The following is a 24,984-nucleotide window of genomic DNA, read 5'->3' on the forward strand; positions in this document are numbered from 1 at the left end:
AATGAATGGCTCATCATTAAGCTTTTTAAAAGCTTCATGACAATATTCATGAGATGAAGGTAACTTAATAGATTTTGAACCCAGACAAGCAGAGTGGTCCTTTCGTTAAAGAGAAATCAAACCGTCAAGATCTTTCAAACTATTATAGAGTTATCAAAATTCTATCCTGCTCAGGTAGAAAAACACATTTTAGTCCACATTGATCAGATTTTGCCCAACGTTAACATATAACTTCATATTTATCATAAGGAACTGTTTTCCTTCAGAGAACAGAGGACATCTCAAAACTTCACTCCTCATCTGGGAAACTAGAGAAATATGAAGAATTAGAAACTATTTGACACATGAAGAGAAAAAAAAATGGCAAACCTGCGGTCCTGTCCTGAAATAAACTTAAAAGAAAAAATCTGCAGCAAGGGCTCCTCATAGAAACATCCAGACAAACACATGATGCACTGCAATCCCATCAGACTGTTCCCGTATTTCGTCCTCAAAGCAAGAGGAGGGATGGTTGTGCAATCGAATGGTGCCGTTCAAACAAATGTCACTCATTTTACATTCAGACTTCATAAAGCAAAACAAAAACAAAAACAAAATAAATTCTCAATTTTGCAAGTGAGCTGTTAGCGTAGCGAGCTACACCTCCTACTCAGCTGCAGCTGGAGGAGTCTGGTTCGGCTAAATCACAGATGACTGTTCAAACCTCCCTCTGATGTTATTACAGGGTGGGTGTGCAAATTAACACAAAAGAAGAGGAGAACTTCACAATGGACGTTGTACTCATCGTTATCAGCTGACAATGTAAAAAAAAAGATGTATCAAACGCTTTATCGCAGATAATTGCCATATCACTACAGTCTCACAATCTTCATGTCAGGTGTAAACAAAAACAAATCTGTTCTCTTCAATTAAGCTACGATTGTTAAAGTGTCGTCTGTACGCGAGGACCGTGATCAACAAAAGCATCAGCCGAACACGGCCAGCCATCGGTTTGCAGGTGACGTCGTCAGCGCCGAGTCCAGGGGGGAAAGTAGTTGGTTTGGGTTATATAATTACTTAATGTGAATCCGAATCACATGGCTGAAGAGTCTGCGTGGAGCCGCTGAGACGACTGAAACAAGTGGAGGAGATCGCTTTGGACAATCAAAACGGGTTTGATTTTTCTTTCTTAAACAGATTTGTCCGGCGCTGGGTCAGAGGTCACAGTCCCTGCTTAACCTGCTTCCAAACTTCTCCAGTGAAACACGATGGCACTGAACAACCGTCATTAAACACAAAGTCAAAATTTAAAAGATGGAATCAATTTCTTTCAGTAGCTGCCTGATTCTGTCAATCCACTATGTTGCAGCTGGGCATTTTGTCCGGGAGAGAAAATGGTGCGAATTAAAAAAAAAAAAAAAAAATGCTGGGAGTTTGCACTTTAAAACTTCAAAAGTGAATAACCAGCATATACATTTAAATCAATTCAAAATTTTGTAAACAACATTCTTTACGTTGCATTTCACAATTGCCTAAATCTTTTGCACAGTGCTATATGTTGATTTTGTAAAATTCTGAATGCAAAAACAAACTAATCAGCACTGTAGCTTTCAATGACGGCACTGCCTGCGACAGCCTGATACATCAGGATCATTTCCAGGGCTACAGTATACACTAACCCACAAAACCACACACCATGTCCACTGACACAAATGCAACAGGTCATTTTTATGCCCGTACAAAATTGTGTCTGTTACTAGTTCAGTATTAACCGCTGCATTTAAATTTCTAGGGGCTAAAAATTGTTCTGCTTTTCGGAAAACGCTGAGTTTTGTTATCGTTCACGGGTTCAGATGTGTTCGGTTTGGCTAGTTTAGAATCACTCTTGAAACATGCTGGGCGAGAAGCAGATCCGGAGACAGAGCTAACTGCCACCAGTAAGAGTAACACTGACCCATTGACCATGCCCTGACATATCTTCATTTCTCTGTGACAGTGGTCCGTTACTCACAGTCCCACTGACGGTAAACCGTCTCCTCTGCTATCATTCTGCCTGGAGCCCCTGTCCCGGAGGAACCTCGTATGAAAAACCATCAACAAAAGTGAGAGAACAAATGTGTTAAAATGCAGGTGAGTAAATCATGCAATGAGGAATTTGGCAGGAAATTATGAAAAAGGAAAATGTCTCATTACAGCATCTTCATAAGGGCTTTGATGCCAAGGCTACAGTCGTCGTTAAGACACGCAACAAAAATGTAAAGTGAAATGAGAGATAAAGCACCATCCCTTCAACCCCTCCTTCAATACTTTAGTATTCAGGTCGCCGTCTGTTCTTCTTCACCTCGTCTTCATCTGCTCTGGCTGATCTGACAGTACCTTCACCTCCACCAGTCTTCAACAGTTCAGACCTTGGCATGCCAACAGACAGGCGGGAGACAAACATGGCCGATATTCATTGTGTCCCTGTGTTGCAATTTCAGAGCACCGATGAGTCAGCGGGCTTCACCTCTGGAAGGGTTTGCGGACCTTCTTCCTCCTTCGGGGCGGTTTGCCGCTCTCAGCCCAAGACTCGGTGGGCTCTGGCCGGTGGCCACCGGGCATGTAGAAGCTCGTCTGGCCTGGAGGGGGGGAGAACGGAGGAGCTCCAGCACCGGGCGGGGGTGGGTGAGGAGGACCTGAAGGGAAGAAGCTCCCGTTGGCAGACGTGTCGCTCGGTGGTCCTCCCTTGAAGATTCGATTGAAGAAGTCCTGCAAGTCGGCGGGGTTTGTCGGACCTGTGGCGTGCTCTGAAGTCGTTCTGCAAGGAACGTTACAGTGGTCAGAGTTTTAGTGGAGAAGTCACCAGAATGTCTCTGCATTCATAAATCTTTATGTGAGAAAAGCATGAAAGCACAAAAACCGTGGGCTGATTTGGTGTGGAGTTTAAAGCTCTATCACTTTTAGTAACTTAATGTTCTGATAATATATTAAAGATTAATAAAGTACCATAATAAAAGCGAGACAAAAAAACCCTGTATTTTAATGACAGCTGTTTCCGATGTTAAAAACAACGAGCAATAAATGTGAGACTGAATAATGGCCTGAATATGGTTGCAGTTGCTGTGTGAGTACAAAGTGTTGCATCTACTCAGTCAAAATAATTCCAACAGTAACTGTAAAAAGAATCACGTCTGGTGTTTGATAACTCAGTGTTCTTCTTTACCGTCTATGGTTCACCTGTGGGGACGTACCTGTGTCGTGTGGCGTTGCTGTTGTTCTTAGAACCAAAGGAGATGTGATACGGTACACGGTGTGTGTCAGGGGAAATACCTATTCTTTGGCAACCGGCCCACTCTGAAACATGACAGCAGATCAGATGAATGAGAAAGGACGGATACAAAAAAAAAATACAAAAAAAATGTTTTTCTTTGACTTTTGGATTTCTTAGTTTGTTAATGATGCGTGAGACACAAAGTCTTCAACAAACAGCTGATCCTCACCTGTAATGTCATACACCTTGCCATCCATACAAGCAAAGTATGTGATTCGTAGACCCAACATGCTGGACTCGGCCCAAAGGTCACCCTCCTCAGCGCTATGGCAACGATTGCACTCAGCGCAGAACCGAGCCTCAGCAGGTTGACGATCCATCTCAAACCGTCTGCACACACACAGATCAAAAAGTAAATGCAGGTATGATGGAATCCTGAACCCTGAACCCTGAACCCCTACCACACTAAGTTCAAAGTGTCTAGTTGGCCGCTCTCATTTTTCCCCCCCCATTACAATTTGCACCAAAAACGATGTTACTGCTACACCGGCGGCTCCTCCTGCCACTAAGGCTACGTTCACACCGCCGGTTTGGATGCTTCCGATTTTTTGCTGATAGCCCATCTTTTGTGTGATCCTTCACATTACATTTTAAACACGACCTCTATCAAACTGCCATGTAGAAGACGCTGTTAACAGAAGCAGATATGGATGGCACGCGGGTCAGATGTGACTCATTGTTTTCAGCCAAACAACGTAAAACCCACACACCTCAATAAAAACCAGGCCAAATCTCAGCATGTGTAGAAATCGTGTTAAAAGCGTAAAACTATTATATACGTAATAAAAAACACACCATAAACACACGAATGTACGAAATAAACAAAGTTAAAAGGTAAGACAATTTGGCTCCCCAATTGAGGGACACCGCCATATCTGGCAACACAGGTCAGCCTGTGCAGATCCATTTTCAAGTGGTTGTTAAATACGAGCCGACAAAGTCAAGACAACATGACGAGAGAAAGAAGGAGAATGAGGGAAAAATAGAGCACCGCTTCTAATATTTTGGCTGAAGCCGCTTCCTCAAGCACTTATCCATGGCATCAGTCACATGTCAACGACGAAGCAGTCGGCATTTAGAAAAATATCCGATCTGATCGAGGCTTCGGTCTGGCATGAAAAAAAATCTGAATTGGGTCGCATTTGCCTGCAGTGTGAACGAGGCAAACTAGGATTCAAACCGGCACCCAAACACTCAAGTTAAAGACTTTATGCAGCATGAGGGGGACACACTACACACACACACGGGATAGAGCTACAGTGTTAAAAAAAAAAATGTGTTGAATGTCAGTCTATGGAATTGAACTTGATCTGATGACGATGATGATGATGATGATAATGATAATGATGATGAGTGTCCGGCAACTTACTTGTGCTTTCCTTCACACTTGGTGCACATCATTGTGTTCATGGCTTCCTTCAGATCGTCCTGCAGTTTAGTGAGGAACTCGTTCATGGACTTTGAGAGCTCAGTCGCTGCCATGCGTTTCCTGTGCAGGAAGCAGACAGACCCATTGTTGACACAAGGTGACAGCAGATAAACTCACAACATTTTGACTCTGTGGCAAAAAAAAAAAAAAAAAACATCTTCAAAGAAATTGCAAAACAGCACAATTTCTTCTTGCCACAATGATCCATTTAATAATAATGTAAAATAACAGCATCAGAGTAACATAGAAAGGGAACTAAATGTCTTTTTGAAAACACTAACTTCATTCGTAGTTTTACTGTGGTTTGACTTTTAATCAAAGGATTTTCTGTACTCACAGCTCGTACTCTCGTCGTGTCTCTGGGTTACTGACAATGTCCCAGGCTGCTCTCAGTACTTTGAACGCCTCACCAGCTCGTGGGTGTTTATTCTTGTCTGGATGGACCTGAAAGAGAAGAGATGCAGGAAAAAGTTAAAAGAATAAAGAGAATGACCTCACAATGATTTATTAGTCACTCAATAGTAACATTTACACGTATACATCGCTTTTCATCCTCACACATACCTGGACGGCCAACTGTCTGTAGGCCTTTTTCAATTCTGTTTCAGTGGCGTGCACCTCCACACCGAGCACCGTGAAGGGGTCAAGCTCGTCCTCCGGTACCTCAGCCAGGGCCAGCAGCCTCTCCAGCTCCTGGCCTGGCTGGCCTCTCCCCGCCCTGCCAGGTGACTCAGGTGTGGACGGAGGCACGCGGCGGTCTCTTCTGAAAAGCCTTCGGACTCTGTCTAGCAGGGAAGCCACGGTCCTCCATATTCTGGACTCCTGAAACGCTGCCCAACAGCATTTCCCCCTCTCTCCTCCAATGTGGACTAGCATGCTCTTCGTCCATTGGGAACCAATAATTACCAGAACACAGAAAAGTCCGAAACAAGATAAGGCAGCGGTCTTTACCCACTTTACTGACCAAACTACTTTAGCCCATATGTCCGCTCCCATGCCTTTCACACGACTCAGAAGCCGGCTGGCATCCGCCTTCATTCCCGGTACATCGGTGATCTTCACAAGAAGATGCTGTCCAAAGGTGTAGAGTTTTACAATGCCCGTCTCCACTCCAACTCCACAGTTGTGAGTTAATGTGACGATGATCTCAATCATCATGTGGATGCAGGAGATACACCAGACACTCACCGACTCCGACAGCATCTCCTTGAAAGCTAAGACAAGTTGGTTGCCTGTTCGCCGGCGCCCTCGGTTCTGTTGATGGTGGTGGTGGTTACGTCTGCGAGTCTGCTTGTGCCGACCACCGCCTGACATTATGTTTCCTTTTTGCATGGAGGAAAATGGATTTTGACCACTCTGCTCTAAAACTGATGCGCCACTCCGCAGTTTGTACTTCCTTCCACTTCCCATGTTCCTCCAACCAGACTCTCCATTCATGTGCTGCTCCTTCGCAGCTTCATCCTCTTCTTGATTTATAACCTGCGAGTCCTCGAGATCTCCTTTTCTATGTTCAAAGCCATCCGAAACCTCCTCAATATCCTCTTTGGCCTCCATGGATCCACAGTAATCTTCTTCCCCAGTTCCAGCATGTGATGAAGGAGCTGTGCTTGGAGTTTCCTGAGATTTGAGAAAGGCCGCATTCTCCTCCTGCTCGCAGTCATCATCAGTCTCTCCGTCCTCCCACTGACTAGAATCGGCAACTAAGGTAGAAACACCATCAGGCATCTCCTCGTCGGCATCCATGACATCCATTTCCTTCTCAATGCCTCTCTCTTCACGCTCCTTACAGCTGTTTGATTGGAGTGCCGTAAAGCTGTAATCTCATTGAAGATGGTTTCCTGAATGAGCACTTTGTTGCAGCATCTTGCCCACTCTCTCAGAAACAAGCAAGACTGGGAGGTTTCTTAGATCAGGCTGCGGCCACACACATCAGCAGCCATACATAAAGTACCAAGGGGTTTTGGGTGACTCACATGATGAAGTGGGTCTCCTGCAAAGTAAAACATATATCATTCAACAGGGAGTTACGTTATACCGCAGTTACATAATGTCAAAAAATAAGGCATGGACACAAACTTGAAGGAGGGCTAGAAACAATCAGGCTTTAACCATACTGTCTGCAGTGTGCTAAACAGTCTTCTGGTCATAATGGTTGTATCACTTAAGTGTAAGACGTCTTTAAGAAGTTGGTTTTTCAGGCATTAAATCTATTGGACAAACGGAAAGCTGTCTTTCAGTCTAAATATTTTATCTGTTCTCTTTTCTCTCACTCTCAAACACACCCAGAGGATGACAGTCTTCTAAACCAGGAATGTTCAACCCTGTCCTGCATATTTTAAATGTCTCCCTCCTGCAAAACAACTGATTTCTTAGAAGCTTGGTGATGACACAGTCATTAGATTCATTTGTGTTAAAGCAGGATAACATCAAAAACATGCAAGACGTGGCCCTCCAGGCAGGACCATCTCTCCTATAGACAATTTATACAACAGAAACATCTCTAAAAAGCTGTTTGACGGTGTTTGACTGAATCAGTGAAATGAACAAAATAATTATCTACATAATGGATTAAGATTTAAAATGCAAATACGATTATAGCACAATATATCAGGGCGACGCACAATCAGTATACCAATTAGTATAAATCTCACACAAATGTAAATAATTTAGACTAAAGATCAAATTAAAGAACGTCAGAATATGTCTCAAAGATATTTAGACCACACAGACAGTTTATATCCACTGAAGCTGATCAGGAGCAAATAAAGACATCGACAGATTGTTGTTACGGTCAATAAACGCAGTTTGATTTAAGCTTTCTTGAAAATGGTATACACAGAACACAGCGACTAGCGTGGTGTTGTAGAAGCTGTGTGATTTCATGTGTCAAATAGTGAGTGGATTTAGAAGTCCATGCTTTAATGAGCAACAAACACGAGATTCACTCACAGTCGTGTTGTGTTTGCTAACTTAGTTAGCCAAAGAGCCGAGCGAAATTTGTCTCGATGCGAGGGTAAGCACAACCCCAAGCCTCAGTGACAGAAACAGTGCAACAAACAGCTCAGTTAAGGCGAGGTCGGCCAGTGTCATCTGGAGTTTAATGTCAAAAAAGCAGCTTTTAGGAATGTGGACGTCGGTTGGTGTTAGCAGCTTGCTAGCACGAAGCAATCAAAGCATCAGGTCTGACTGGCATTATGGGGGCTAAAATTAGCTTTCCCCTTGGCAGGCAAACCCGACAAATTTTAGACTAAATAAAGCCTGAAATGAAGATAAAAGCGACGCCACAGCAGGTTACTGTTACCGCCTCCAGCTACCAGACAGCTTACTCCGAGCTAACAGCAGCAGCGAGCTGAAGCAGCTAATATTAACGGCTTCCTGAGGGATTTCCCCACAAGTCGTGTTTTCAACAGCGGACCTCTCCACTAACAAGGAAAAGTACTCTGCGTTTCTCATATAGACAAACTGGATGGCACATGTACCTCTCAGATAATCGTGTAACCTTGTTTGTTAACAGACAGAGTGTCCGTGTTGTTTTTTTAGCCACTTCTTCTTCGGCTCCTCTTCCTACTTTCTTCCACTTTCTTCTTCCTCCTCCAATGTCTTCTTCGCTGGTTGTTGACGGTCAATCACTGACAGTGGGACACTACTGCCACCCAACGTTTCAGAGGCGAATTATTCTGTATTTCATATAGAATAAATTCGGAATAGAATAGCAATGCTCCTCAGAGTATCGAACACACAGAATAAATAGATAAGAAAGTTAACAATAAATGAGCAATATTAAAAATTCACGTCTACAAGCTTTACAGTGAATAATATAAGAACAGAAAAGAAAGTATGGGCTGAGAGACACTGTTCAAGATATACCTCAGTTTGGACCGGATCCTCCTCTCTGAGTCCAGCGCCACAGATAGGGATCGGGATAGGGATGTGGATAACATTATTTTCATCCTTCCTTTCATAACCTTTTTGAGAAATAGACTGCCTAGATTATCCCAGGCCTTTTGATGTACAAATGTATGGAGTGAATCACAGAGCTCTGTTATTGTGGTCTAATATTGTTTTTTCTTGTGGACATGGCACTGTATGAATATTGTACTTGTTTTGTTAATTCTATAGTTCCAACTGCAGTTGCCCATCCATGCTTTATACCATTACAACAATCTTTTGTGCTTTGGTCTGTTCCAAATTAGTTGAACAACACTATAGGCTGCCTTAAACACATTAACTCAACAACTGGTGCTTTGGCTTAACAGTACTAAATGCAGTTTTTGCTTCATGCCATGTTATTTTTACATTTATCCTAAAATATCTAACAAGATGGTAGGAATAAACAATCATGAGATTCATTGTAAACTACCTGAGTATAGTTCATGCATCCATGTGACAGACAAACAGATTATCAAAAAAATTCTGAAAAAAGTCAGCACAAGATGAAGCACTGATATTTTTGGCTACTTAAATGTAAAGTCTCCTCAGACTATTTTGGCAGCTTCCTCTTGTCACATTAACAATTTGTAGATATTCTACAGAACTCAGCTGTGTGTGTGTAACTACTGGTCTGGACTTTACCAACTTGACACACTTTAAGGCAGTTTTATACCATTTTATTGGTTCCCAATCTCAGCTTCCTTTTGGAGGCGCCAGAGATCACTGAAGGTGAAGGATCTGCCTCTTTTGAGCCTGCCAAAATTACATCTAAAACACACTTCCCCGAGTCTAGAGCAGATCTAAGAAACAGCGTTTTGCTCTGATTTCCAATGTTAATGCGTTGTGCCTGGGTTCTCCATTGTTTGTCTTCACTGTCATGTTCTGGCACAAAATTGTATAGTTTAATCACTAATGTAAGAGTAAGCAGTGAGGTTTGCAGATGTCGATTCTGTAAAAAGGGCATGAGCACAGAGAGGAGGATTTTTAAAAAAAAAAAGATAAAAGCAACATGAACTTCCCTGAAGAGTGCAATAATATAGTTTTATAAGCGTTATTCTTGTGGAATGACCCTAAAAGTCCATAAATAAATATAATGGCATCATTGAAAAACCGTTGTAGGCTGCTCTCGGAATATTTTACGACCACTGACCTCCCACATGACAGAAGGAACAAATAGAAGCACCACTCAATCCACCTCTGTCACTTCTCTTTGTCCTCTGTGTATTTAGTGCTGCTGTGCTGACTGCGTTTTGGCTGAACGGTGAAACTGTGGGAAGTGGGAACCCCCCAACAGCCTCGTCAAAAAAAAAAAAAAAAAAAAAAAAAAAAAGACTTTATCTTGAAGACGCAGAGGGTTAATTTCAAGCCCCCACCACCACCACCCACATCTCCAATTTGAAAGCCGCCTCTCTACCGGGAGAGGAAGGCTCTTTTTCGGTCAGATGGCGTGCTGCAGTCCGCCCCCGTCATTCTCCAGCCCACACATACAGCAAAAAGGCAGCCAGCGACCAATACGGTGCGCCGGAGGAGGATTTCTGCCAGTGATTTCAGACGAGGTACGATACGCAGAGGGGATTTACTACACCAATCTGCGCCGGGGAAACTGTCGGCAAGAAGGGTAAGAAAGAAAGAGCGACGCGTCTCTGCACAGGGTGTTTTCTCTTTCTCTCCTTCTCTCTCGGTAACATCTGGATCAGTAATAGTCTTGTCGCTTTTGGTCGATGGGTTTATTTATTGTGATTTTTTTTTTTTTTTTGAAGTAATCGAGCGAAAACAGTTTATTTTCATTGATTTATTTTATTTGATCTCTTATCAGTTTGTCTGTGTTGACATCGATCGGTGATTGGAGCGCCTCCTTTGCGTAATTGCGCGAGTTTTCCCTTCAAACCTCCGTCAACCTGACCTCCAGAAGGTAAGATCGATTTAAGTGCACTCAGTCAGCCATATAAGATCTCAGATTGGAAATGGCTGTAATACATTGTTATTATGGAGGGACCTCCTCTGTTTTGAAGCACTTTGAAATTCTGATGAAATGTTTCTGTAAAGTGTTGTTTGTGATCAGCAACCCTGATCAATTTATATTAGGTGAGCTACGGTCTTTATTTAAAAGAATAACTTGGACAGGCGTTTCTCTACCTGCAGGTTCATGTGTTTCCTTTCTCCTGCCTAAACTTTCCAGTGCAGTGTGCCATGTCTCTGCCACGCACACTTGGGGAGTTACAACTGTATCGGGTGCTGCAGAGGGCCAACCTGCTGGCCTATTATGAAACCTTTATCCAGCAGGGTGGAGACGACGTGCAGCAGCTCTGTGAGGCAGCGGAGGAGGAATTTCTGGAGATCATGGCACTAGTTGGCATGGCCACCAAGCCACTGCATGTGCGTAGGCTGCAAAAGGCCCTCCGAGACTGGGCGGCAAACCCTGCCCTTTTCAGCCAGCCTGTGGCCAATGTTCCTCTTGGGGGCATCCCGCTTTTCAAAGTTGATGGGACAGGCAGTAGTGGGTCAGCTGGCGGGCCCAGGAAGTCTGTGACTAACGGGCAGCCAGGGTCCCCCTGTGAGAGGGAGGATCGGGCATGTCTCACTCCAATGCACAGTGGGAGCCCAAGAAGCCCGTGCTCCCAGGCGTCTCCGCAGCCACCAGACGCACACTACAGAGAAAAACTGTCGCCCATGGATCCACACTGGCTCAGCCCGGAGCCTGACGGGAACGGAAATATGTCCTCAGCCTCTGGAATGGAGGAGGAGCCGCCCAGCCCACCTCTGCTCTCAACAGGTCCCCCTGGTCCCTCCATATCTCCAAGCCCCTCTGCATCTTTTACCCCAGCACCTCTGTCAGCTTGGCCCGGCGGACAACTGGACGGAGAGACGGCGAGAGCCGTGGTGGAGAGCGTGGAGAGACTCCTCAGGACCCTGCCTCGATCAGATCCCACTGAGGTTAAGACTTTGCTGAGAATGAACAAGAAGCTGGCAAAGACTGTCGGGCACATCTTCAGAATGGGCTCCCAGGACGCAAACAAGGAGGAGGAGATCCGGAAATACAGCCTCATCTACGGGCGCTTCGACTCCAAAAGGAGAGAAGGCAAGCAGCTCACACATCATGAGGTAAAAGCATCAAAAAGGGGAGCTGAAATGAAGTGTTTGAATGTTGAACAACGTCACAATTCCTACACAGACATTATAATAGAAGTTGAGCTTGTGAACCAAGGGGCAGTTTCAATCTCATATCAGGATACAAAACGTTCCAAAAATGTGCAGATTCTTCACTGACTCTTTGCTTCCTCCTCAGCTGATCATCAACGAAGCTGCAGCCCAGTTCTGCATACGTGACAATGCCCTTCTACTGAGACGGGTGGAGCTTTTTTCTCTGGCTCGGCAGGTGGCGAGAAAATGTGCCTACACCTCCACGCTGAAGCATGCAAGGTAAGAGCCCGGCCTGCAGAGGAAAGCGACTCCTCCATCAGCAAACAATGACAAACACAAGTCATACCTCATAATTATGTCCCGGCATTAGGGATTGGGGTATAAAAGGTTAATGGATCTCAGAAAGAGTCAAGGTTTGTCTCCTAAAGAGACATTAAAACAACGTAGAGCGTCACACGAAGCCACATATGAAATAAGAATGAATAAAGTCATTTCATAGCTTATATTTAGGATGTTTCACACGCACCAGGTGGTTTGTATGAGTCATTTGCTCACCGGTGCATTCCTTATCAGAAGGAACTTGGTTCATATCGCACAGGGAATAAAACTCAAACATCTGTAGTGTTGCTTTAATAAGCAAACTTTGGCAAGACACAGAAAAACACACAGAACCTGTGTGTGTACAAAACAGTTCTTTGTTTTCACGGGGGTGAATATTACATCTTTTGCTCACAGGTTCAGTCAGTTAGTGACAGAACCTTTGAGCAATACAAAAAGCTAGAGCTTATATGAGGAACTTTTCAGTTCTATTTTCATATATATGTGCTTCATGATACTTATTTGGCATTTCAATACCAGAATGCTACTATCACACTCAATTATTTGTGTGAAATAAAAATAGTTTGTTTGTTTAAGTACCTTGCTGTTGTTAAAAGCTTGTTGCACTTACATCGCACTGATTTGAGGACGCAAAGTCCATTTTCTGCTGACCTTCACTGAGGTTTTGGTCCACACTTTCAGTTCTTCTGAAGTGAATAGAGTAAGACACTGCTCTGTCTTTTGTTTTTTTGTTACAAGCATGTACCTTTACCTACAAGCCGTCACACTGTTTCCCCCTCCCTGCAGGTCAAATGCAGATGAGAACAGCAACAGCATAATATCCCAGAAGAGAGCGAGACATGAGGTGAGGCTTCAGAGCAGCTACTCGCCACATGATGAGTCTCACTGGATCAGAGTTGGGGTCATTTCTCAGTCATTTACACTGATTATTCAGCGCTGAGCTGACTGTGTTTGTCATACGTGCGTATTTTAGGCAACCGTGCCCGAGAGTGTGTCATCACTGCTTGGAGTGGAAGGATCTGAGGGCTTGATTCAGCGAGCAGACGAAGACAGCTTATCTGCAGAGAGCCTGGACAGTGCATCGCATGGTAAAGACTTCAAAGTGAAGCCATAAAAATAAAGATGATAAAACAATGCATATATATATATGTATATAAAAAAATATTGAAAGTACCTTTTTGCAAGATTCGTCATCTCCCGATCTTGTTTCTGTAAATAACTCGGTGTAAGAAAACAGCATTTAAACCCACATGTGTCTGTCCTGGTAGACATCGGCTCACAGTGCAACCAGTCTGCATCCCCCCGTCCCCACGGCGACAGCTCCAACCCCGCCAGCTGGAGTCGCCACCTCATACAGCAAACCCTTATGGACGAGGGGCTGCGGCTGGCTCGGATGGTGTCACACGACCGGGTGGGAAAGCTCAGCCTAGGGTCAGAAGGAGCTCACTCCACAGGTGACTTTCCCTATAAACACTCATCGGTGTTGTGTGCTTCATGAACGATGCCAAAATAAAAAGAATATACATTGTGGTGTTTGCTCATGTCTGTGCAGGTCAGAGTTTTTGGAAATACACTTATTTACTTTGTCAGAGCATCAAATTGACGGCTGTGTGGTAAATGTGAGCGTGCATGTGGCAAGAGCCATTTTGAAAGACACGAAACAGGAAACACCTGGAAATCTGGAATGCAGTTTTACACATACACATTTTATAACAACTTTTCTAAATCCTGTTGAATTGTGAGCTTTAAATGTACTTGTTCATGCTTTTTATATCACAATTAAACAAAGCCAAGCTCAGCATTTGCCCTTGCTTTCACTACTTAGCACTACTGTGCTCCTGGCACCTTTTTCTTTTTTAACGATCCATTGTAGAAATGTAATAGTGGTATCAATCATTTCATATAAGTCTGTGCAAAAAGAAAAAAATTCAAATGTCAAACTAGTTGAATTGATCTTGTACGAGGTTAGAGAATGACTCGGACTGAGATGGGGTTGATTTGGAAATGACAGACAGAGACTCCCTAACCTCTCCTAACAATGAATATTTTATAGCTCCACAGTTTGAACCCTCGTGAGTCACAGTGTCTCCGAGGTGACGCCTCCCACCATGCTCAGTTGAACTTCACCAGACTGTAAATTAGAGAGGACAGAAGTTAGAGGGGAAAACTAGAAGGAGGGGGAGAGGAAAAGAGTGACAAAAGGGAGGGCAGAGGGGGGAAATGAGTGATAGGGGAGGTGGTGGTGGTGTTACACTGTAGAGTTTTTTTGTGTTGTATCACAGCCTCTCGCAAAAATAAAGGAGAAGAAGAAAAAAAGCGAGTGATCTGGGCAAGTTTAGTCGTTCTGGGCTGTGATAGCCAGTCGAGAAGATGAAGCGAGGAGAAGGAAGCCAGCAAAGACATGAGGGGGCGTTGAGGGAGGGGAGGGGAGGGGAGGGGAGGGGAGGGGAGGGGAGGGGGGTGGGGGGAGTGGGGTAGGAAGTTCTCTGTGGGCGGCGGCAGCAACAGAACACCCCCCCCCCTCCTCAGTCGCGACTGACGTCAGAGTGTGTTAGGTGCGTGGGCTGAAGGGCGGGATGGATGGTGCGTGGGGGCGAAGGAGTGGGAAGTAATTGGAGGGGCGTTGCATTGACTCACCAAGCGACAGTGTACAAAAATAAAACCTGTGGGCAGGAAAATGGCACAGTCTTTTTTATACATGTTCTCCCTCCACAAAAAAAGGGCTGCGGAAATAACAAAAAAAAAAAAATGACATATGTTTTTATCTCTGGCGTCGATCTCCCTCACTTTGTATTTTTTTCCCTCTCTTATCTCTCACTCATCCAAGTTTCCTTTTTTCTTTCTTTTTAAACGATTCATCATAACTTTCTCTCAGTTCCTTTCACCTTTGTCGGAACTTTTATTCTATTATTACTCTTATCTCATCAGGATGTGGCTTCACATTTCATTTACGTTTTGTACTAATAAATTAAGAACAAAAGAAATACTGTATAGATAAACCACTTGTGTGTTTCACATATTGCAACAATAATGTGCTTATGATTATTGTTTTCCATTAAAATGTCCATTGCTTATATTGGTACATTTTGTAAAATTGTCTGGATTGACGGCTTTAAAACATAATGATGACAATAAATGGTACATTGTGACACTAATAAATACAAAGGAATTGCTCTGGGTGCTAATTAGACCTCAGACTGTTGTGAAATGTTATATGCAAAGGTGTCAATAGTACACGTAGTCATTTACAAGTTGTGTTTATTCGCAGTGCTCTGCAATCTGATGATGCATATCAGTGTAACGGTTCCGGCACAAATACACAAACGACATGAATTTTTTTTTGTTTGACTTATTTTCTGTCTTGCTCTCATGATTTGCTGACTTCATCACTTGCCTTATCACAGGCCAAAAAAGAAGATCTAATTAAACTGCGTTTCTGGAGACGTCCTGTTATTCAACAGCTTGGGTTGGTCATCTGAAGCTGTGATGATTTCACTCCATGTGGGAGAGTTTCTTTCTGAATTCCCAAAACTATTTTTCAAAGGTCTTAAAACACCAGTTGCATCTTGGTTTTCTCTCAACTGAGTCGCGTCAGACTTTAGGTTGTAACGTGTCCTCCGACATACAAATAGCATGCATCGGTCTGGAATTACTTTCAATGCTTCTTTTTGTTTTTAAGTATTTGTTCTGTGAGTTTGTCTCATTTTGAACTTCACGTCTCTCCACAGAACATGACAGTAAGGCAGAGAGGCAGAGCTCGGTATCAGTGTGCAGGAGCAGTAGCCCTTGTGTCACCAAAGATGACTCCAACCACCGGGGGAAATGAAACCTTCGCGGGTTTTCAGGGAACTTGGTGCTCCAGCCAGACAGTGAACCCCTGCTCCAGTCGCTTCCTGTCCAGGCTGCGTGTGCTTCACTGTCATCGGAAGGAGAGAAGACTCTCACTCCAAACTCAAAACAGCAAAAATGTGTGAAATGAGCAGCGACCGATATCATAAATCTACAGTGACTTCTGAATCTTCAAGGTGCGAAAAAAAAAAGCCCCAAAATGTTGCCGTATGATTTACATTTGATAAGTCTGTGAAGGGGCATATTTTCGACAATATGTCCTGCAAGTCTTTGCTGACAGAGGAAAAAAAATAACAGCTGACAGAAATCTGAGTGACTTTGTTGTGAGGAGAAGTGCCACCTGCTTCAGATGAAGTGGGCTCAACAACTGTGGAACCGGACTTGCTTCCTCCACTGGGTGACACAGTGTCGTTGTGTCGGACAGATTTTATTTTATTTTTAATATAGAGACTCTCATCCAGTTCCTGTGCGCTTTGCTAACAGTAGGATTTCACCCCCTGCAGCTCCTTACCCTCAGGAAACAGTCATAATGGATGTTCCGTTTACACAGTCTTCAGCAGACATGAATGATATCTGTTGTTATAGTTGACAAAAAGAACACTTTTGGCATGTGTTAGTTTAGATTTCAGTGAGCATGCAGACAAACACCAACATCAGAGGCCTTTTGTCCTTTGCTGCTTCGTCTTAATGTCCCATCCTACCTGAACAAGGTCTTCATCTTTTTTTTTTTCCTCACATCTTTTTGTTGCTCAAATGGCTGCCAATGTTTCAGGCTTTCTGTTAGAGCGGTTTCTTTACCTGTCTGGAAAAACTGACTTTGACCATCTTTTTTTTTTTTTAGGCTGAGTGACAGAAAACAATTGCACAATGCGAACCTTGAATTCAAGTTTCAGGACTTGCTTGAGGCTCGTTCAGCAGTGAGGACGTGTGTTGAGATGCTTTTCCCTCTCAAAAGATTGTTGTTCCGTCAAGGTAACAACTGTACACTGACATTTAAGAAAAAGTTACAGCAATTACAAAAAAAAAAAAAAGTTCACTACACAATCTTTGGTAAAGGTGGTGAGTACTGTAGATTTTTATGTTTTTTTTTTTTTTTTTCAGGTGTAACAGAAATTTTCAATATAGAGGTGTGTCTTTACTGTAGTTTTAGAATAACAAGGTGAATATCACTTCAGTTTTACTTACACTTCTGTTGCAACCGGAGATATTCAAGAGGATGATTAGTCTCAGTTTACTTTCCAAGGTTCAGAAAAAAAGAAACACGTGCAGAAGTGCACAGAAAGAACTCACCCAGTCCAGCTCCTTTAAGTTACGTCAACTTATTTGGATCCGAGACAGAAGCGTTGAAACATATTGAGATGGCTCATGTCATGTTGATAGAAATGCAATGATGTGTTTTTTTGTAAACTAGTCACAGTGTTTGTCAGTGAGGTCGCTTGCTGTGCATCAGTTACACCTGCCCGTCTCTTGAGCAGTAGTAACCTCCTCAGTTTATTATGTTGCAAAACAGATTATTTATTTTGTTACGGCTCAATAAATGTTATTTTACTGATTAAAGCCTCAACATGTTGCATTGTTTTCCACCAAGAATCTTCTTCTTTTCTTTCTTTTTTTTTTTCCTTTTGTATCTTGGCAGCTCTGATGTGTGGAAGAGGCTGCAGGAGCTGCGTCACACAGGCAGCAACACCTCTGCTGTCGTCTTGTTTGTTACGCTGATGCTTTGCATCGAGCCTTGATGCTCGCATGACTCACCTGTACCATTGATGTCATCAGCGCTCATCCACACAGGCAATTCACAAACACCAAATATCATTAAGACCGACGACACATAAATACCAATCAGACCTCAGAGTAGCCAAAGTCTGTTTTATTTAACTGTCCACGAATGATTTCAGATTGGTACAAGCCTCCTCTTGGGGGCGCCAGAGAGCTTTAGATGTAGTGTGGCAGTAGGGTAAATCTGTGTCCTAATTACTTGACTAAAACACATTTTTAAACAAAATTTACTGCACGTGTAATAGGACAAATAAAAATGCAAAAAAAAAAAGGTTCTTAGTGATAAACCATCACTGTCGTAACAGTTGTAGATTATATATGAAGACCTACGTCTGGCATCCATTTATCTCTACTACTTTAAGCTCTTCCTGAAGGTAGGATACACCCTGGACAGGTCACCAGTCCACCACAAGGCAAACACAGAGGAACTCCTTCTGAAAGCAATTCAATCAGGTTAACTGGACCAAGCAGCCTGACATGAGTGTTTTTTGGGCCAGAGGAGGAAACCAACGTACAGTGGCGAGGCGCGTCTTGTCCGGGGCCCCCAGACACTCCGACACCTCGAGGGTTGAAACAAAAAGTGTGGTGGTGGAGGAGGTTTCAAGATTAGTGTGCAGGGGCCATCCTCGCAAACTAAGCTCTATTATTTATTTATTTGTTCATTACTTATAAATAGCACATTCTAGCCTTATAACCCACAAAACCAATATGATCAACATCACTGGTTACAGACATGTTTTGGTCTCGACATTGGTTCTAATCTCAGATTATTACTCCATATTCTCAAAGTCTTTGACTACATCAACCACTAGACTACTTCCATCGAAATCTGGTCAGGTGTGATATTTGAAATAAAAAAAAAAGTGTGGTCATACAAAAGTAATTATATCCAAGTTGGTCTTTGTCGCTGTAATTGTGAAAGCAACAGTGAACGTGGCAACAGACAAAAGGAGCCGCCGTCATCAATCAGCTGTCAGTACAACTAATTGAGGCATTAAATCTTTGCGTCTATTCTTAACCAGGACTCTTTTCTCAGTAACACAGAGCAGGACACAGTTTATCACACTGCAACAACAGAATTCCCATTAAAAACAATAAAAACAGGAAATCAAAAAACGTGGTTTCAAATGTGATCAATTTTAAGATGACTTAAAGCGATCTTTAAAAACCTTCACAACAAACAAACACAGTCCCTGAGATACTGCTAATATTTCCCAATTATTTTGGCTTGCTACCTACTTGTAAACATTTAAGGAATGTGGTATATCTACCGGTAATTCATGTAGAACTAATATTAAGCAGTCAAGGCAACTTTGCTCTTTGATTCTCACTCTGTTGTATTGCAGATGCATAGTGGGACAGCATGGCAGCTCTGCTCCGTGTCCACTGTCTGAAGCTACTTTTCAGCCTCATGCATAAGAACATTTGGTCAAAGTTGAAACACATCGGCTTCATTTCAATGCTGACACTCAATTTTAAAGCCTTGAGTTGATTTTGACAGACTCATATGGTCGTGCATATCTTTTATTCACTGCATTTAATTTGTAATGGTCAAATAACAAGTGTGTGTTGTACCTCATAATAGATAGCAAACTTAAGTATTACATCATATTGTGGCCTTGTCATTATAAAAGACAGAGCGATGGCCGATTTTGTTTAGAATCACATCAATGGACGGGGCGATCTATATACAAAAGATGACGTTCAAAATTAATTTTTATTTTCAGTAAAAAAAACTTTATTGAACACATAATATACTTTTTAAAATTTCAAGACAACTTTCAAAACAACCCAGAAGATTACTGAGAAAGACTATAAAACGTAATTTTTTGTATGACTTGCAGGCTGAACCTGCGATAACCAGTAGTATTACTTCACTCTCACAAAAATTGCAGTAAGCAATAATGATTTCCAGGCTTATGTACATTAGGAGCGTACATCCATTGCTGGATGTACAATATTCACTAAACTAGACGGTGCATTCTGATCGCTGAGGTTTTATTTAAACACAGATGTCACAAAACAATTTGTCACGGATTTGAAGATTCCTTTTGAGGTGCTCTTCAGATATCACTTTCACAAAAAAAACACAAAGACGTGAAAAATCTCGGGCTGAGTAAACATCACCTGTGCATCTTGAATTTCTTTCAGCCGTTGAGGGGAAGTCATAAAGATAAATAGATGCATGGAAAAAATATAAGTAGTCTCTGGCCTGAAATTCAGAGTTTAAGACTTGATGTAAATTTAAACAGTTGGACGTTCCTTCATTTATTCAAAAGATTTGTTAATTCAAATAGATTTGAATGAAAAACGTATTTTCAAAAGTCGTGATTAAAGTTATTAACAAGCACAGCATTCACAGCAGCATTCCATAAGCTACCTGTAATTAATGAAGCATTCAGCCCGACAACAAATGCTCTAAAGGTATCTGACCACGAGTGGACAATTTTAACTAAAATGATGAGAAATAGTCCCCCGGCTAGCTCAGTTGGTAGAGCATGAGACTCACAATCTCAGGGTAGTGGGTTCATGTCCCATGCCGGGCGCCACCTTCCCGTGGGCTCACTACCTGCAGGAAGGTTCTTAAATGGTGCGATGTGATCTGGGTGAGAGTGCTCAGACTATCACCCCCGCGACCCGGAAACGGATAAGCGGAAGAAAATGAATGAATGATGAGAAATATTCCCCTGAAAAGTTACGTTTGTGAATTGCACAGCATAACAATCAGCTGTTCTCCCTTTATTTCTCTGATCACAACACAATGTGTCTGCCATCGGTTTACTTTGGCGATTACTGCCTTTTATTTGACTATTCTCGGACACAGAAATCCGTGTCAGCATCAGTGCATGCAAATATCTTTATTAATCACACAGGAGCAGAACGAAGAACAAGTCGATTTCAATGCTCTTGCCGGGTCTTAGGTTAACTGAGGTATAAGAGGAATACAATGTAATTCACAAGGGATGAGCTGGGACTAGGTGACATGAGTGTAGAGATGCCTGAGAAATTCTCCTCTGGTTGTTGTGTCTCCCGGAAAGACGGCCTCGCAGAACTCGCACACATGAGACTGCAGCGCCACATCCGACATCAGCACCCCGCCGGACTGGCAGAAGTCTCCACCACCACCACAACCACCTCCCAGGGAGGGAGCGTCTGTCACTGGCATCTGACACGAACACAAAGAAAAATAAGCTGTTTGAGAAGAAAGCTAGAGAAAACCAGAGCCAGAGTGGAGAAGCAGTGAACACAGTAGGGACAACTCTGACCTGTACTCTGTGGAGAGTCATTTCTTTTTGTCTTGGACGTTTAGATTCACTGCTCAAGGGACCGCGGCTTTTCAATGAGTCCAGGGTGAATGAAAATGGAGTGTTTGGATCCACCGTCGTGTCCTCCTTCCTCTGACAGGGAATATCCATACTCAGCTTGGACATATCTTCAGCAAGGAGATCGGAGAAAATTCCCACGTTTCTTGAAATACGATCAATGCCACACTGTTCTGCAGGGTTTTGTGTGGTTGCTGTGACTGACTGAGGGGTTTCATGAGGGTAAACAGGCATTGCATGGGAACACTGGACCGGGATGGACATCAATTCACTCACATCTGCAGTGGGAACAGAAGCCCCTGCGAAGAGATGATGGTTGGTGTTTGAGTGCATAATGACAGGCACATTAGGAGCAAAACAGTGCAGGTATGTACAGACCTGGCTGCTTCTGCAGGGCTGAGGTGAGCTGGTGCAACATGGCAGCCTGTTTCAGGCAAAGGGACCTCAGGAGAATGAACTGCTGGTACAGTTCCCTGTAAGCTTCCTCCATTTTATGAGCTCAGGAACCTGAAGGCAGTAAATATCACAGAGGACAGCCCACTGAGCATTTGATATTTCATTATTTCTATAACTATTGCACTGCCACTCAGAGCAGCTAAATGTTTTTTCTTGTTTCTGAAACTATGACATTCATAACTAATATATTCTCAAATTTATGCATGTCATATGCAAGACCCTTTTTTGTAGCTTTTCTGTGAAATACATTTTTCAAACCTCCAATTCAACGGATGTGTGCACTGCTGCTTTACAAGTTTCAAGGTGATGTTCTTTCTAAAAACCATAAAAATTGTTTAAGCAGAGATGAGATGAATAGTTTATCAGTAGTTCTCACAAATTAGAGTTGCAAGATCCACCCTTAATGACAAAAAATAATCCTATACTCTGGCATTAAGAATGATTTACCTTGGTATGATACAAATACCTTTAAAACATGCAGCATTATTCATTTGTGCTCATTGCTACATTTTGACAAATTGAAAATTGTCTGACTTAAATAAAGAAACTTGAATTTAACATTTTTCTTCAAAATCCTTTTTGCTAAATTTTTGTTCAAATTTACAGTTTGACTAATTGTGCCAATAATCTCACATCATGTTTGTGCTGAACACTTGTTTGAATAAGCCTTAGTGTACTGTGTTCAGTAACTCTGGTGTATAAGAAAACTAAAATAAATCACAATTGTGGGGCTATTTGTGTAACCAGGAACAGTGGGCTGGACATTTATATATAGCTGAAGCCAATACATACAGATGGCTAATTAGTAAACAATTTGGCAATGGTTTGAGGAAAATGAACAACGAAACGCATCATGTGTGTTAACTCTCACAAAGTTGTATATTTCGTGTGAGAAGAAAATGCTTCTTTTATATGGTTGGTTATTTTTTTCTTGTCAATTTAGCAAGAGAAAAAAGCCTAACAGGATTGGTGCTACCACTTTCCTGCATAAGGACAACAGCAAAGACTCACCCTGCACACTGTTTAGAAGGTCTTTGCTGGTGCTCAGTGTGTGTATAAGGCAGGCTGTACATATATTGTCAGTCTTGCTTCATTTAGTATATTGACACTTACCTCTCTGTAAGCTTGTGTGCATATTCTGCTCCAACAGTTTAAGACTGCTGATCAGTCCTTATCAAAACTCCACCAAGAGACATCTCCCGTGTTCTCCAACTCAACTCAATCCTGTTATGGTCCAGAATCCACGCGCTGCAACACTGTGGAAAATTCAGCTCAAATCCTATTCATAACAAGACACAAAAATAAGGATTTTCATAGTCACATCAAGCTACAACAAGTCTGTTCCTACACTGGAGGGCTAATGGAGACTATGCTGCACTGGTGTCAGCATGTAGAGTACATTGAACTGAGACGTGTTGAACTTAAGGAAGTGGCACATAAAAAGAGAGAAGTGAAAGCCAAAAGGAAGCACGCCATCTTTCAGTTAGACTTTCACAGAGACAGAGGAGCAATTTTTAGCCCAAACAAGAAAGAGGAAAGAGCCGAGGCCAAGTTTTACATTACAGCGCAGTGAATATACAAAACGCGTGTCTGTGGTTCGTCGTAACTTTCAGGTCAATGTCTTTTCTTCCACCTAAACTTTATTTAGCCGGATTTAACCGGTGTTTGGGATTGAGTGGTCTCCCTGTTAACTGGTGACCGGCCTCTTTCAGTGTCCACATTTGCTGCTAATAAGAGTCTATGTTAATAATAAAAGGTCCGACAATTCATTGCAAATGCGGTTAAACAAGGATTAAAGGACAGCTGAGGCTTTCTGTCGGGTTTTTAACATCTGCTAATACAAGCAGCAACAAGGCCACTAAAGGAAGTAGGTCACCAGTTAACAGGAAAACCAGTTAACCCGAAACAGCGGAAAGGCCTTTAAGATAATATCTCCCGTTCTAGGGAAACCTTTGTTAATGGAATTGTGGAAGGTCCCTGTGTCAGCTGAAAGAAAATTGTTGTGAAGGACAATAAAAAAAATTTCCTTTGGGGATTTTTTTAGGTCCTGGATTTGATTTTAATTTATCACTGATGATCATCATGAGAATTCAGCCACAGCTCAAACGTTACTGCCATCAAGAAGAAAATTAAAACACAAAGAACTCTTAGGTACTTTCTGAGCAACTTTATAGGCGTTTTTATTTTTGGTTATTTTCATTCAGTTCTTCTCATGCAAAGTTACAGCATTAAAATGAGAACTGAAAACCCCAAAAATATTTTCATCTTTTAAGACATGTCTCATATATTATTTCTCTCATATACCCACTTTCTTATGGACATAGTTCAGCAAAACGACCAGAGCAGAAACATCTTTAAAAGTTCACAGCACTTTAACATTGTGTAACCCGATCAGTTTCTGCAAAAGAAACGGAACTCACATTTTAGTTTGGTGTGAAATAAATCCTGTGACAAAAGTCTGCTTTAAATGAATGATGATTAGAAAAACGAAGGCTACTCACAGTGATCAGCCTTTCCTAGCAGGAAGTGCAGACGTACACGCTGACGACTGGAAAAAAGGAGCCGCACTGTTTTTCCCCTTCATACCACCATGACGTCACATCACCTGCACGCACGCGCTCACCTGCGTCAAACCAGGTGAACCTGTCCAAGCCTTTTCCGGTTCCTTAAAGTTTCAAAGCCAAAGTGGAGCTGCGACAGAGGGCTGAAACATGCTTTCTGTTAAGTTTGAACACGCACAGTGGAAAAGAAATCGCCTTTTAGTTTTGTTTAATGGTTCTTTTCTTTATCAAACTTTGAAATTAATGTCTTTCTTACAAAATGAAGGAATATGATATAATATACAATCAGTTGAATACTATTGGCTTACTGCAACTCAATGTAAAGAAATGAAAATAGTCATAACAAGATGAAGCAAAACCTCATTAGATTGTTGGCTTTATGGTTTCCCATTTCAGATTCATAAATCACAATTCTACACTGCTTGCATACGTTTTGCCTCTTGCTTGCAAATCATGGGTGACCGTTTTGTACAAATATACATCACAATAGTGCAGTGACTTAAACCGGAGCTTTTTCGTCAGTCATTTTTAAAAAAAGTTTTAGATTGTCTTCATTTTCTGTTATGCCTGTTTATCCACAGTGGAACTCTCATATTGTTGCGTTCCTTTATACAGTAAGGATTTCATATGGTGACATCACTAAAAGATTCGTTCATGAATCACAGTGCAAACCACTTTCTTAGAATCACAAATGTCTGTGTACAGTTTCAGTCATCTTTTGGCCTGGACTTCCAATCTGAGATATATATGTCAAACAAAACCAGACACTTCCTCAAGAGGTGTAGAGCAGAACGGTTGCACCACCAATTGCCTTTATTTTGAAGGATCTATATGCTGAGAGTAGGTGTGTCAGCCTGTCTTTGTCCTCATTTTAATGTTTTGTGCAATGAG

At 42.3% G+C, this 24,984-nt stretch overlaps 3 protein-coding genes across 7 annotated transcripts; 1 reads left to right on the top strand and 2 right to left on the bottom strand.

Moving 5' to 3' along the window:
* Nucleotides 1-1,475: 1,475 nt before the first annotated feature.
* dnajc14 (DnaJ (Hsp40) homolog, subfamily C, member 14) lies at nucleotides 1,476-8,290 on the bottom strand. Its single transcript, XM_080462223.1, has 7 exons — nucleotides 8,198-8,290; nucleotides 5,283-6,708; nucleotides 5,056-5,162; nucleotides 4,659-4,778; nucleotides 3,459-3,619; nucleotides 3,210-3,312; nucleotides 1,476-2,776 (listed from the first exon to the last, which is right to left on the bottom strand). Exons 2-7 carry the CDS (start codon nucleotides 6,468-6,470, stop codon nucleotides 2,482-2,484), a joined length of 1,974 nt encoding a protein of 657 aa, XP_080318349.1. The 5' UTR covers nucleotides 6,471-6,708; nucleotides 8,198-8,290; the 3' UTR covers nucleotides 1,476-2,481.
* Nucleotides 8,291-10,065: 1,775 nt separating this feature from the next.
* nab2 (NGFI-A binding protein 2 (EGR1 binding protein 2)) lies at nucleotides 10,066-17,562 on the top strand. 3 transcript variants are annotated; one of them, XM_080462164.1, is made up of 8 exons: nucleotides 10,066-10,266; nucleotides 10,465-10,560; nucleotides 10,791-11,750; nucleotides 11,935-12,068; nucleotides 12,915-12,972; nucleotides 13,102-13,216; nucleotides 13,397-13,582; nucleotides 15,857-17,562. In XM_080462164.1, the coding sequence occupies exons 3-8, from the start codon at nucleotides 10,839-10,841 to the stop codon at nucleotides 15,952-15,954; spliced, it is 1,503 nt and encodes a 500-aa protein (XP_080318290.1). In that variant the 5' UTR covers nucleotides 10,066-10,266; nucleotides 10,465-10,560; nucleotides 10,791-10,838; the 3' UTR covers nucleotides 15,955-17,562. The 3 variants fall into 3 exon arrangements, with proteins under 3 accessions (XP_080318290.1, XP_080318291.1, XP_080318292.1); XM_080462165.1 differs by having other exon boundaries at nucleotides 10,828-11,750; XM_080462166.1 differs by lacking the exon at nucleotides 15,857-17,562 and having other exon boundaries at nucleotides 10,828-11,750; nucleotides 13,397-13,928.
* Nucleotides 17,563-19,263: 1,701 nt separating this feature from the next.
* LOC308108466 (uncharacterized protein) lies at nucleotides 19,264-24,143 on the bottom strand. 3 transcript variants are annotated; one of them, XM_080461429.1, is made up of 5 exons: nucleotides 24,034-24,143; nucleotides 22,646-22,811; nucleotides 21,455-21,583; nucleotides 21,020-21,375; nucleotides 19,264-20,919 (listed from the first exon to the last, which is right to left on the bottom strand). In XM_080461429.1, the coding sequence occupies exons 3-5, from the start codon at nucleotides 21,564-21,566 to the stop codon at nucleotides 20,728-20,730; spliced, it is 660 nt and encodes a 219-aa protein (XP_080317555.1). In that variant the 5' UTR covers nucleotides 21,567-21,583; nucleotides 22,646-22,811; nucleotides 24,034-24,143; the 3' UTR covers nucleotides 19,264-20,727. The 3 variants fall into 3 exon arrangements, with proteins under 3 accessions (XP_080317555.1, XP_080317557.1, XP_080317556.1); XM_080461431.1 differs by having other exon boundaries at nucleotides 19,478-20,919; nucleotides 22,646-22,788; nucleotides 24,034-24,139; XM_080461430.1 differs by having other exon boundaries at nucleotides 19,478-20,919; nucleotides 23,953-24,060.
* Nucleotides 24,144-24,984: the final 841 nt, after the last annotated feature.

Source organism: Lipophrys pholis, assembly GCF_963383615.2.
Source record: "Lipophrys pholis genome assembly, chromosome: 4".
NCBI lineage: Eukaryota > Metazoa > Chordata > Actinopteri > Blenniiformes > Blenniidae > Lipophrys > Lipophrys pholis.